This window comes from Hyposmocoma kahamanoa, unplaced genomic scaffold (assembly GCF_003589595.1).
Source record: "Hyposmocoma kahamanoa isolate Upper Pololo Valley unplaced genomic scaffold, ASM358959v1 220, whole genome shotgun sequence".
NCBI classification, from domain to species: Eukaryota; Metazoa; Arthropoda; class Insecta; order Lepidoptera; family Cosmopterigidae; genus Hyposmocoma; species Hyposmocoma kahamanoa.
Genome location: NW_020653740.1, coordinates 6,728,368 through 6,742,692, shown reverse-complemented (window position 1 = coordinate 6,742,692; position 14,325 = coordinate 6,728,368). Strand labels below are relative to the sequence as shown.

Here is a 14,325-nt window from a genome sequence, read left to right as displayed (position 1 = left end):
GCCAAGCGGTGATGTGAGCATTTTACTGTGTTGCAGTTTCGAAGGGTAAGGGTGCTGGTGAAATTACAGGCACATTTGGCTTTTCAACTTATGTCTCAAGGTGATGGGCGCAGTGGAAGTGCCCCTCAAATCTTTGCTACTCTCTATTATTTGCTATCTGTCCTATCACTCCGTATGATAAAAATCAAATTAAAAAAATTAACATTCTTACACTGGCGTCGTATAAATCTCGTTACATAATAAATTTGTACCATGAAAAAATGAATTGGCTATTCCTTATAGTCGTTTGCATTTTAATAAGATTGCTGTAACATTCATAATTTGCCATTTACGATTCGCACCGAACGAGATACGCGGCTTCTGCGCACTTAGATGAAAAAGATCCACAAGAGTTATCCCTTTATCTATAGTTTAAAAATTGTCAGGGTTGCTTCTAGCAAAACCAATTTTAAAATAAATACTGTAAATGACAAATGTGAACAAATCGACTCATCCGAAGAACATTGTCCGATGTGATTATATAGCGAAAAGAGAATAAGTACATTACGAGAATATTTTCGTTATTCAAACTAAGGCCTATGTAAAGGTGTTTTGAGAATTTATATATCTTATTTCGTTTCGGAAATATAAAATCGAACAAAGGTCGATCTGACGTCCACAGCGAAGAAGAACGAACGAAATATACTATGTCCTGAGAACAAGTACACCTTTGTTCTGCGCATGAGTCGAAACATATATTTAAAACGAGCAATCCCTAGAGTTACTTACTCTTCTCAGATAACTCTGCACTACAAATAAGTACCAATGATCTTATTACTTAAAAAAAGATCCTTGTGTTTAACTAATTTGACGATTTCAAGTGTAGTTTGTTTGTTTACCTGTGAAACAAAGATAATGTTGAATTTGAATGTCATATTTTTTTCTAAATAATAACTGAAAATCAATGCTGGGAACGCATTACGTTTTTCAGCAAATACTGAATTTGTGACCATTTTGTTACTGCGGCGTCTGTCTTTTTTTAGTTAGTGTCCTTGTTTATGTGAATAGTTTGTTTTAATTTTATTATTTTTTTACACTTTTTGTTCTGTTCGTGTTTTTGTTTTGTAATTATTTATTTATGTACGTTTTTGCGTTTGAACGTTTTGATTATTTCTTCTGTTTTGAATAATTTATTTCATCTATAACATATTATACTTTTAAATTTTCTACAACAAAAATGCGCTACAACGCGATGGGCCCATAACCTAAACAAAACACATTTTAACAGGATCAGTACCACGTCAACCTTACTGGTGTACGGAGTATGGTGCTGTGCCCGGGACTGACCGACACCGGCCTAGTCAAGGAGATCCGTAAACAGCTCATGTCGTCGGAGTACGAGGCGGCTTGGCAGAGGGATAATGCTAACAGCAAAATGCAGACGTGAGAACGGAAAATTCTTTTCTTTTTGTGGCATTTCACACTCTTAATAATAAACTGTGGTAATTCAAAAAGTAACTTTTGACGAGCTGACAAAAGAAATTTGGTTATTTTTCGAATTACGTAATTTTATTACTGAGTGTGGGAGTTGTCCTTGTTGAAAACACAATAAAACCGGAATAGGATTGTGCCATTCAGAATACAAAGAACATCCGATCTAGGTCATGAACCGATCTTTTAAAGGCACAGACAAAATTTGGGAGAAATCATAAAGGTTCCGAAAAACAAATGAAAATGCAGCCATATGTGGCTAACTGTAATACTAAGCTACGTTAAAATGAGTTACTGAAAATTAAACACAAATTATACCCACAACATTTTGCAAGCCATCAAGGACTTGTCGAAATTACGATTCTACGAAAAAAAAACTGTATTTTCGGACAATATACTAAACTTCCGAAAGAAATATTAAGTTACCGAAAGAACATAGGTATTCATCTATAAAAATGCTTTTCAATCTTCTTAATCGTATCGATGGCATACATTAGGCATATATTCTAATGCTAGCTATCGTGGTACATACAAGAATTTGCCAATTTGCGCAATATAATTGCCGATGATTGTAGCCCAGGGTGCGCCCTACAGACGTACAGGAAAGGTACGTCGTTCGGGGAGGGTCCATTCGTGCACACCTTTTCCAGTGTACAGCTATTATACAGGTATAATTATTGGTTACGATTAATTTGATTCTTGTCGCTCAATAATTCCGTTCTCGGTAGCTTAGTAAATAACGCAGTAATATTCATATTTTGAATAAGCTCATTTTTAATTTTCTTTTCGGAGCTTTTATTACTACCCTAAAATGTGTATGTCGTAACCACAGAGCAAATTCAGAGAGGAGTTGTAATGAGATTTTCCTATGAAACAATGCGTGACACTACACAGGGTAAGGGGATGTTAGGTCCCGTCCGCTCCTATATTTTCCACGTACGTATTGGTAAATAGCAAAAACTACTGGTTAATAACGTTATTACTTCGTAGTTTAACAATCCCACGCTAGATGTCACTATTTAGGATGTGACAGGGACGTACTTAGAAATTTCGTCTAAGGGAATCTACTCCTGTTCTCGTCTGTCTATGGTCTCACCATACCGTCCGACATCAATCCGAAACAATTATTGTCAAATAAGTAATACTCAACCAAATTTAAAGATTCCTCCGTAGTCATGACTATGAGATCAATAGTAGCGCCTTAGCTAATAAAACTTGCAACTGACAACGCGCTTTCTGCTGTAGCAATTGTGGCAAGTTGTCCTTTTTTGCAAAGACTTGTACCATCTAACAGTAGACATTAAGGCTCAATTTACATTGCGGCGGAATGGAATGGAAGCGAATTCTTGTTACGAAATTGTACATAGCAAAATGAACATTATGTTAATTGTGTAATGTACAAACTAGATACCAGGCAAAAAACAAGCCGCGCGCCTTCTCGCGCAGCGAGGCTAAATTGACGCTTCGCGTAATCGTTACAAATGCTTCCCTTTATTTTCAGAGCCGAACACGTCGGACGAGCGTTAATTGATATTCTCGCAAAAGGTCCTAGTGGCTCCGTTTGGATCGTGGAAAACGGACAGCCGCCAAGAGAGTGGCGCGGTTAACTTCAAAATCGACCTGGCAACTGGTTTCTCTTCACCTACAACGCGGAGTTACCAACACATACTACTCATAATGCCTATGTATCTACTTAAGTACAAGTTACTAACATGAAGTTTCGTCATGTATAGAGACTGTAAGTGATATCGATTGTGAACTGGCAATCGGTACTATCTCAATTTTGACAACTTTACAGGTGAAGAAAAAAATTGTTTGCGTCATTTCTATAGGATCTGGTTTATTAAATAAAAACACTTAGTTTTTAAATATTTTTATTACACATGTATGTATGTACACTACCTATTTTTATTTATTAAACCAGATGCTATATAAATGCTTTTTTTCTTCACCTGTAAAGTTGTCAACATTGAGATAGTACCGGTTGCCAGTTACAGTTGATATGTCAACATCGTGGAAAGGCTTCAGATCCAACACTATGGAGATAATTTAACAAATTTATGCTTGAATTTATCCCCAATGGTTATATAGGTAAGTAATGCCCAAAAATATGACGTGGTTGTGTAAATATTTTGTTCTTCGTAGTAATAGACCTCGTATAAGGGAGCGTATTTATATTTTATAAGGAAATATTTTATGAGAAAAAAATGTATAAATCACTAGATCCATAAGCTATGTATTGTGAACCTACGTATTTTTAATCCCGTAATTAATAATACCGTGTATACAAATTACTTACGTATTTTATAAGCACTTTGGATTGAAATGCTTTCAAAAATGAAGTTACAAATGTCAAACATTTTGTTGTTTGTAATGTCATATGATTACATTTTTATGTTTTGATTATGTACTCTACGAATTTATAATTATATTAATGATATCTTTAATGCTTTGTTTTGTATTTTTTATATAAATTTTTGTATGAATTTGTTATGTAATATAATTCTAAATGCTAATAGCTGAGTACAGTATGTACAAGCCTGTTTACTTTGCAATAAATAATAATGAAAAGGTTATTTGTATTCATTATTGAAATGTTTATAATTTTTGAACAGTGGAGTACATGATAAAATTAAACTAACCTTTGGAAGATTTGTAAGTAAATGTATATTTTTCCATATTAATACAATCACCAGGTACAGTTTTTGAGTGACAGATTTTTACAAATAATATAGGTATAATTGTCTTGTCAAAAGTTCAATTTTTTCAAAAATTTTCTCATGGAAAGGACTCAAGGGCTTTAAAAAACTATTTTTATTTTCACAACATATGATTGCAATTTGAGAAGAGAAACTTAAAGAAGTCCTTTTCTAGAACATAGAATAATATACTAAAATTTTTCGATTGATAAAACACTTGGAACTTTTTTGATAAGTTCTCTAGATCAAATGACGGTGCCCACTGACGCTTATTTATTCAAAATACATACGAATTTCAGTTATCATCTACATAATGCAGTCAGTGGCACTGCCTTAAGATCTCCAGCAGTCCTACTATCACATTCATATTCACTATGCACTATTCTAACAATAAAACGACAGTCAATAAAACACCTCAAGTCATTCAATATTACTTTTATCTAGGGCCACAACAATTTCGAGTACATTTCTTTAACCCAGTGATTACATAGAATATTCGATAACTATCTGGCCAGCAGATTTTACTTAAACATTTACTCGAACAATGTGTACAAGCCCGCATATAATTCTGTGTTATGTACTAACACCTAGTAGGACTGCTGTGATATAAAACTATTTCTTGTCATTGCAGTGTTAATAAAAAAAATGGAAGTGCAATGACAAAATAACATGTTCGCATTAGTCTAACCTCCGTTACATCTTTAATAGGCACAAACTGCATGTACAGGTGAGAAGCTTTAGGAAAATATATTATAATTCATTGGGCATGACATAAATAAAGACTCAATTATACTATGCAGGACATCTTACTACATAGCCTCAGTATAATTTACAAGTGGAGGCATTTAGTTCTCACCTTATAGTGGCATTGACATCTGGAATCACATAATTTAGCCTAATATCGTATTTCGGTCGACTTGTGACGTACAATTTAGATGCCAATGCACTGCCCAATTAGCGATTGCACCGCTCACTAACTATACTTACTTTACACTAATGTGAGGGCTGGACGAAGACATTTTGTTCTGTCGCGTACTTACGGGAATTTCCAACTTACTCCTTCCATTATATTGGATACAACACTATCACACCAAAACTATGTCCATCAACTTTTCGACTCGCCACAATGATACTTCCCGCAGACTTTACTTTAAAAACGATTACATTTAACACTTTAATCACCAACACTTTTCCGTTACTTTTCCATTTGTGATTAGTCCTCGCGATAATAAGTTAAGATTCAACATGGTCTCCGTGTTACAGCTCCTCCTACTTCGCTGCAATCAAACAAATAGCTAAATTAGACTTTCAATATGCATAGGACGAACATTTATTCAAGTTCATTAGGTCATGTTTCGTCACACCGTCCTCTAACATAAATGGATGAAACTTGCAACTAATGTAACTTAACTGACAGAAAAAGTTACCTTTCACAGTTTGCTTTAGAATTTCATGTTCTAAAATATGATTATACAAATCATTTAGTTAAGTTCATAAGAGTCAAACGAAAATATTTTCAGTCTCAATTAGCAATGGGAGTTTCAGTTTTAATATCGTCAGGAATAGCGCAAATCGGCGTATGTAGTATTGGTAAGAAGCGCATATCTGCACTAATCCAAATTTCACAGAAGGATTTAACGTTATTACTTTTTATAGGTACGACTTTCGTTTTTGCACAGCAAGCATTATATTATGTTGTCTACGGACTACGGACATAATAGATTCCCGTAAATCACGCTAATTTGGTTGTCAAGAGACATTTGCGCGCATTTGATTTGGCCACTAAATTACCGAAATGGAAACTCATAATCAATGCTAGTTAAGCGTTTGCACTATCCCCGACGATATGCAACTTATTTTAGTTTCAATCAGTTGGATCTAAAATTAGTTATAATGCGTCCCTTTGAGTCACTAGAATACCATGGTGCAAATGAAAGTAGTCGAAGTCACTGGTGTAACAGTGACGTATGGTTATTGGATGCGTGTCTTTATGTTGCTTTGCTTACACCAAGACGTATCTGGCCTGAAGGTCGGAAGAGGGTTTGTAATTGGCACGTCTGGTGGTACAGGACTGAAAACTATGACGTGTAGTTACCAGTAGCAGTGGCGGGCTGCGACTGCGAGTGCTGCGGCATGTTGGGCTGCGGCTGCGCCCGCGGCTGCGAGTGCCTAGGCTGCTGCAGCGGCTGCGGCCCCGCGCGTCCGCGCCCTCCCCCGCGCATCCCTCGCCAGCTGGGGAAGTAGTTCATACTGCCTTTCAGTTCCAACACTGCACTCGGACACACACAATATTTGGCCTATTCTGTCAATCCTGTACTTAAGTAGCAATAGAGCACCTTGTGAAAGATTTCGTCCAGAGATGTACTGCCACCTTGGGTTGGGGCCTACCATAACCTTTCAAAAAACAATCTTATTTCAATGTAAGCTTATAGTAAGCTTATTATAATATTACTCATATTCGTACCATGACGAACCTACCAACCAAGTAATGTATTATTGCTAAAGTGACTGAAAGAACGAATGATGATAAACAATATTGTCTATTCCTTACTAAAAATAGGAAAGAAATAACGCTATATAAACTGTGTAATGCCGTCTCTTCCTTGTTTGATGTTCCGAATCGTCCTATCATATAATGTTAAAGTACTTAATATGATTTAAATTCAGAGAATTTAACTGCCATAAAAACGAAAGTATGTAATAATGAAATCTATTAAAATTCCGTTGTTTTCAATTACTTTTCCGCATTTTCATGATGAAATATAAATAAAACAAGCTGGGTCTTGTCACGTTGTGAATTCGGAATTATAGTCTAGTGTCAACTGTTAGTGTCGCCGGCGCATATCGATGGCGCTGTCATAATTTTACGAAATAAACATCGCGTATTTTTAAGAAAATAAACAAAATATTTAAGAGATATATGTAAATAAATAAGTTCAACTTAACTTTTAAACATTACAAATCAACCTTTAGGCAATCAATTCGAAAATAATATTGTTTCCATTATGTCTGTGTAACTATTTTAAGAGTCGTATTCCAGAACTCTACTCAATGCTCAAGTCAGGATCTGAGTATGATTTCAAGCACTGGAAATCATACTCAAGTCCCTGCCATTAGGGTCGTATTTCCAGTGCTTGTTTCCAGTGCAATCCTCACTTGAACATATCTAGAATACGACCCTAAGTGTTGTATTCTAGAACTCTACTCAATACTCAAGTCAGAACAAGAGTATTGCAGTGAGCACTGAAAATCATACTCAAGTCCTTGCCATTATGGTCGTATTTCCAGTGCTTGAAATCATACTCAACTCTGCTCAAGTCCTGACTTGAGCATTGAGTAGAGTTCTAGAATACGACCCTCAGATTGCTAAATTTGACATAAGAAAAACAATTATTTTACTATTAAAGTCACGTCATAGTATGACCTGAGTGAATGAATAGCCACAAAGCTGCCAATAAAACAACATAGTTCTAACATTAGAATAAGCTTACTTTACGCTCGTCATGGTACGAAATGTCAATGTAAGGTTCAAGTAATACTGTTTTAAGAGGTTGCGGTACGCCCTCTTACCTATTTTTACCGCCAAGCAGTAATGCAAGTTCCAGGTCTGAAGAGTTAAGGGTGCTGGTGAAATTATAGGCACATGGGACTTGTCAGCTTGTGTCTCGGGGTGACTGGCGCGGTGGCAGTGACCATCAGATCTTTGCGATTTAAAGCTTTGAGTGGCATTGCAACTGTTATGGGCAGGCATGTCGCTTGTCGCCTTATGCGTACGACTTGTTCGTCCCGTCACTTGATATTATAAAAGAAAACTTAAAAGGCAAGGTCTAAGTATTTCCGAAGTTTAAAGAACCCACATTTGCGGTTACAACATCCAACATATCTCCGAGAAATTAATCAATCTTATTTATTATAATAGAGCAGTGGCAGCCCTGTAGGAGAATGGTTGCTCATGAATTGAAAGGTCGACGATCTATGAGTTTAACTTCTAAATTACATACATTTGTGAATTTTTACTGATTAAACCTGCATATTGAAGAAGGTTGACAACATTTGGAAAACGTGAAAATCATTGGGCCATGAAGGGGCACTACAGCACAAACCCTGACCTCAGGAGGCCCGTGCACCTCAGTGGGATGTATAATGGATGGAAACGATGATAAGTAAAAAAAGTCGAAACGAACAAAGATTCGAACCTGTTTGAAACATATTTAAATGATTTGAAAAGACCAGTTCCTCTCTTCATAGCAGCAAAAGAGGTAGACTCACGGCTGGTGTTGGGAGTGGGGGTTGTGGGGGTTGTGGAGGTTGTGGCGCCAGTTGGGGCGTCCACGCCACGCACCGCGCCGTGCCATGGCCACGCCGAACGTCTCCGAGTTCAGCTTGCGCTCCGTCCGCCAGTCCGTCCGCTGCGACCGCCCTTTCGACCTGGCGAAATCCACGAGATTTTTAAGGTTTCCTGCATCTTCCTGGACCAAACGAGTTGTTCCAATGGAGCCTGGACGAGTACTCAATGATTTATGAATTTTCCACACATAACTTTATTTGTAATGCTCTAAAAAATTTTTTATTGTGTATTAGAATAGAATTCTTTATTTCAGGCTTAGACTCATATAAATTGTTAGTAACATTGTCACTTATAATAGGTTAATTGATTTGCCCAAATCAGTACTTTAGAATTGGACAATCAAATCTGCCTGCAACTATTTGCACGGTTATTATTGTAATATATATTCTTTCCCTAATCATTGCTATGGTATATTAGCTTACCTCTCAACAGCCTCGCACGAGATGTTGTCAAAGAAGCTCTTGTTCTTGTCATACCCTGAGAAACCGTCCTCCTCGAGCTCCGCCTCTCCGGCACCCGTCTCATTGCCAGAGTCGTCTTTCTTGTCTACTTCGCCCTGCACATATAAATTAACAATTTAAATTCTCAATAGGAGTTATTTTCTTTTGGTTTTGCACACCCGCAATCGTATAATTATTTATTCGAAAAAACAGTGAAGTTATTTAGAAGGAATAGCTTGAAGCAACATTGTTGAAATAGTTCTTGTTTGAGTTTAATTTCGTGCATAAAAACTTTGGTCAGCGCGACCGAAAATAATTATTAAACCCTGACGCAAAAAGAGGGTAGCAGAAGTTTCACGCCTTCAAGTGCATTTGTATATCGTCGCTTATCAGACAAAGTGGAAAAGTGACGATATAACTTTTGAATGTTACTCAAGTTCAAATAAAACGAAAATGCAACTAATTCATATACAATTATATGTCATTCATAAATAGAGCACTTATTACCAATAATACATTAGAAAATCTTATATGCAATAATATTAGTGCAGTCACTCTCCTTTAAAATGACTTCAAATTGTTTGTGCCGTGTTGTTTGTGAAGCGACGATATGTTGTGACATTGTAGGTTACAATTTGTCAGGGATTATTTAACTTTAAAAAAATGAAATCAACTATACACAGAAAAAAAGGAAAAGAAAGAAAGAAACATTTATAGCCAAATAAATGTTTCTTTCTTTCTTTCACAGGGTATATGGACGGAGTAGCAGGTACAAGCAAAAAGAAAGAAAAATAATGAATTACCTCAACCTTCTCGCCATCAGAGATCTTGGTCTTCGCAAGTTGGCTACGCAGCTCCTCGAATTCGGTATTAGCTTGCTCGAAATCGTAGTCATTGTCGAACTTGAGCGTGTTCTTGCTTCCGCGAGGCACGAAGCCGCGTCCGCGTCCGCGTCCACGGCCCCGCCAGCCACCGCGCCCGAATTGCCCTGCCGAGTCTAAGCGTCAGGTGCGGACGTGCTCACACTACTTGCAAATCACAACGGGCACCAGTAGCCAGCAACTTACGTTGCGTGACAGACTGTGAGGGTAGACAAAAAGAATACTACAAAGGAGATCACAACAGTTCTTGGAATGCAGTCAATATGGCACAATAGACTATGTACAGTTCCTTTCAAATATTCCAATAATTTAGATGTTTGTGAGAAGTTCATACATGAATGGACAACATAAAAAAGTTGTATAATATAAAAGTATTACTATAAAGTCTGAGTACGTAATAGTTGTACTGCAGAATAGATATTAATCCATAAAATAAAGCACTTACCAGGTTGATGGTGCTGCTGCTGGTGATGTTGCTGCTGCTGCTGATGGTGCTGTTGCTGATGGTGCTGCTGCTGATGGTGCTGCGGCTGATGGTGCTGCTGCTGATGGTGCTGTTGCTGCGGGTGCTGTTGCTGATGCGGGTGCTGCGGTTGGTGCTGAGGGTGCGGGTGCTGCGGCGCCTGTGCCGGCCCGCCACTGGGGTAGCGTTGGCGGTTGCGCGAGTTGGTGCGGTTGCGCGGCTTGCCGCCGGCGCCGGCCGCGCCTGCGCCCGCGCTGCCTCGCCGGCTGTCGCGTTGCTGCCCTGACCCACTCGCGACCGAACCCACCTGCTTGATTCACGCACGATGTAGAATATGGGACTGCTCATGCCACAGTCCTTAACAAAACTAGTGTTGGTACTGTGCATCCATTGCAAAGTGGTTTGTTGCACACACTTCCAATACAGTGTAGTTATCACAATAATTAGATGTGGATGCATGTTAGATATTTCAATTAATGTTATGTAAAAAGGGTGAGGAAAGGATCATTTACATTACATCATCAAGAGGATATTAAAATATCGCACACAACGTGACAAAAAAATTTTCAGATATTAGCATCAACCAAAAAATGCAATTCACCTGGGTGCCTTGGTCCGCTGTAGGGCTCTTCCTATGGCCGACAGCCGGGGTACCCGATCTCGACGCGTTCTGTTGCGACCCACCTCCAATAAGATCTAACATTGAACCTACAACACAATATAATTCATGAAAATTACTGTTTTCTTTTAATTCTGTGTGGAAATTGACTACGCTTCAGAAGCTTATTATAATTTTTGTTTTAATGTTCCTTTAATATGAATGAAATACAATGCTAAGCCCCAAGGTGTATGATTTCTAAATGATAAAAAGAAACTACACAAAATCATAAAAAGCAAGCACATATAAAAGTCCCAAAAAATTTGTTTACATTTATGTTCTGTGAAAATGTTTATGTTATGTCTGTGTATGTGTGTGTCATTTTAGATATTGCTCGTCAAGCAACAGACCAAGGAACTCAAAAATAACTAAGCATATTGCGATTTCTTTTTTCTGTTAATAGTTGTGTTAGTGCAATTCTCCATTCTTCACTCACTGACGTTAAGTAGTTTTACATTATCCTTAAGTCAGAAGATATTTAAAAATAAATACAATATTTAAAATACAACTATGTAAAGAATATTTAAAACATATAAAATGTATCATTAGCCTGTAGTGTTAGTAGTCATTTAAATTTATAATTCCTGTATTATGTGGAAAAGAAATATATAAATATACAAAGGGGATATATGAAATAAAATAAAGCAAAATATTACAATCAGACACTTATTAAATGAAGATACAGAATACCATCACCGGAATCAAGTAAAAATTAGACTTTTTAGAACAATATCTAATTGTAACATTTAAAATCGCAAAGCAAGTAAGAAGCTAAGCAAAAAAAACTAATTGAAAAAACCTTGGTCTTTCACTTGGTTGACATGGTGTACCACTCCTGAACCGATAGGAGCATTTGCTGGCTGGGGCTGTTGGGCCAGCTCCACCATTTGCAACTCACTGGTCTTATTGAGTGTTGGGTGCACGCCACCTGGGAAGCCAGCCATCGGGTGGTATTGTTGGTATTGCGTTTGGCCCACCACCGGGTGGTTGTACTGCCCTCCAAACTGGGCCGGCGCTGTGCCTCCACCCAGCGTCGGCGGCACCGACATCTGCATGATCGCGGGGTCGTTCGGCAGAGACGGGACATTGTTCAATACCCGAATGTCCTTGATGTCAGACCCACGAAACAATATATAGTCGTACACCTGCGTTTGCGGAGCTACTGGATACTGTGTTTCGCGATCCTCAGTACCGAAAGATCGCACTGAAAAACGAAATAACATTTAACACCTTTACATAATTTCCTGCTACATTTTACTACAAGATAGGTATATTTTACAACCAAACGCGTTGGGCTGTACTTATTTATGAGAGAATAAACGTTATCAACGTCATCAAAGTGAGACCGCGGTCACCTAACCGCGTCCAACATCTTTACATTGAGGGTAGATACAAAACAATGTGCCACGTCTAATAAGATGTTCACTTCGCCTCAAATTGCCGGGAAAATGCGCAGTAACGCAAAGATTACGGTCGCTTTCACAAACAATAAACAAAGATCGGTTTGTAAATGAGAGGGAAACAAGACCAAAGCCTTCTAGAGAGGTCGGCGGCGTTTCTGTGAAATTACCGTTACAGGGTAGAACTACAAGGATAGGGCGATTAATTAGGGGCTCGACAGAGGCGTAAAATATGATAACAGTAGTAGTACTTATGCATTTGTCAACTTACCGCTAGCCAAAGCGATGGTACATTCCTGAGGATCGACGGTGAAAAGTCTGCCTTCATAACGGATGTCAGCTTTCGATATTAGGCTTATTTTGGAGCCCAACTCAGGCATGCCAGAACTCATAGTGTCACTTTAAAAATTAACTCCTGATGACAAAGATTTTTAACGATATTGTCGACCGCAAAAATTCAGCCACCAAACAAAATGACTGACGGAAAGTTCGTACAGAAATTAGCCACAAGCGGCGCGTTTACAAACAGCTGTGCCAAGGAGAAATAGCTCCATAGACAACTACTGTTTTCCTAACCCCGAAGCGCCATCTATTGAAACATCGCACAACTAAAATTAAGATAATGAAATTTCAGACTAAATATTTTGTCAAATACTACTTCGTTGCATCTTCGTTGTTAAAAAGGCAAGCTAAAGAGGTGTGAAGTCTAATGCTCATTTGAAATACGTGTATCTATTACAATGTAATAATATTAGCACAAACAAGCATTAAATATTGTAATACTATACCGGACTATGAAAATTATGCCATTTTCACTATTATCAATATTGTAATTTCATTGTTCATGTATTTCTTATCGTAACATAAGTAGAGCAACAGTTGGCGCTACAAGTTATGGGTCTAACGTAAGTCAATGGGTCTATAGTGTTATCAATCCAATTTTATCATAAACAAGAAGTGGTAGAAGTAGTTCAAGTTCACGCCTATATTCACTTCAATAATAGCTTCTTTATAATGTTATAGTTACTTGCGCCAACCACACAAGTATGCCAGTATTGGCAAAGAATACAGCGCTAGCGTGGCGGTCTGGAGGAAATGGTGTCGTTGTCAAGTTTTCATATCACAGAGACACTGGTGAACTATAACATTCAGTCGATGATGCCAAATCTCTCTCTAACGGCCTATAGTATTGGTGTACTGTCTTTTTTGGCCATTTTTGACAAACTAATACTAAAATGAAGTAAGGACGAAATTTTAATGCATGCCGAATGTTAAAATACCGCAATGATGTTTATGTTTTTGAAATTGGGAAAGTGGTAGAAAGAAATACAAAAAATCAACACTTAACTTGAAAAGTGTATTCATACATTTAAATTAAAAAAAACTATGCGAGCCCGAATTAAAAAATTGCCATCAAACTACCCCGGATTAGAAAGTAAAGAGAAAAGAATAATGGTGGGCAGTTTAGAGATCGATTAATTTTTGTATTATAAAATTTAAACAAATCAACATACTTGTGTATAGTAAAAAAATATAAATGATCGGGTCAACAATATTTATATAGCAGAATGAATATTAAACAGTTAGCAATAATTTCGCATCCTAACCCAAAGAGGATCTAATCACTACGTTGTCCTAACCATTCAAGAAACAATGTTGAACGAAACATTTTTGAAATTATTACTCTTTGGTCACTATTATTATTATTATTATTGTTACTCTTTGTTACATACGAATATATTAAATTACTGAATAACTAGAAAGACAGAACGATACTCTGAAGAAGTATAAACAATAAATAGGCCCATGTCATGGCTCGCTGGCATGTCTTCGGCGATAGTGCCAAACGCTACCAATGTAAACAAAAGTCACAAGTGGATATGCACTTGCTACAGGTGTCAGTCACTGTATCAATGTAAATTGACCGTAATGTCCCGAGTGGCAAATAAACGACTGACAGAGATTT

The 14,325-nt window shown here is 37.5% G+C and overlaps 2 protein-coding genes across 8 annotated transcripts in view; one reads left to right on the top strand and one right to left on the bottom strand.

Annotated features, from left to right (window-relative positions):
• Positions 1-3,297, top strand: part of LOC113228080 (15-hydroxyprostaglandin dehydrogenase [NAD(+)]-like) — a 10,260-nt gene extending 6,963 nt beyond the window's left edge. Inside the window, exons 4-5 of the mRNA XM_026461221.1 lie at positions 1,268-1,422; positions 2,972-3,297. Of these exons, the coding sequence (XP_026317006.1) occupies positions 1,268-1,422; positions 2,972-3,077 (261 nt within the window). The 3' untranslated portion in view covers positions 3,078-3,297. The remainder of the gene's footprint in view (positions 1-1,267; positions 1,423-2,971) is intronic.
• A 2,065-nt stretch (positions 3,298-5,362) lies between these two features.
• Positions 5,363-12,885, bottom strand: LOC113228017 (protein LSM14 homolog B-B-like). 7 transcript variants are annotated; one of them, XM_026461150.1, is made up of 9 exons: positions 12,631-12,879; positions 11,759-12,163; positions 10,903-11,009; positions 10,284-10,611; positions 9,761-9,954; positions 8,940-9,073; positions 8,439-8,597; positions 6,265-6,401; positions 5,363-5,446 (listed from the first exon to the last, which is right to left on the bottom strand). In XM_026461150.1, the coding sequence occupies exons 1-9, from the start codon at positions 12,749-12,751 to the stop codon at positions 5,439-5,441; spliced, it is 1,593 nt and encodes a 530-aa protein (XP_026316935.1). In that variant the 5' UTR covers positions 12,752-12,879; the 3' UTR covers positions 5,363-5,438. The 7 variants fall into 7 exon arrangements, 6 of the variants coding, with proteins under 6 accessions (XP_026316935.1, XP_026316931.1, XP_026316933.1 ...); XM_026461146.1 differs by having other exon boundaries at positions 6,265-6,419; positions 12,631-12,869; XM_026461148.1 differs by having other exon boundaries at positions 6,265-6,419; positions 10,284-10,608; positions 12,631-12,869.
• Between the last annotated feature and the right edge of the window lie 1,440 nt (positions 12,886-14,325).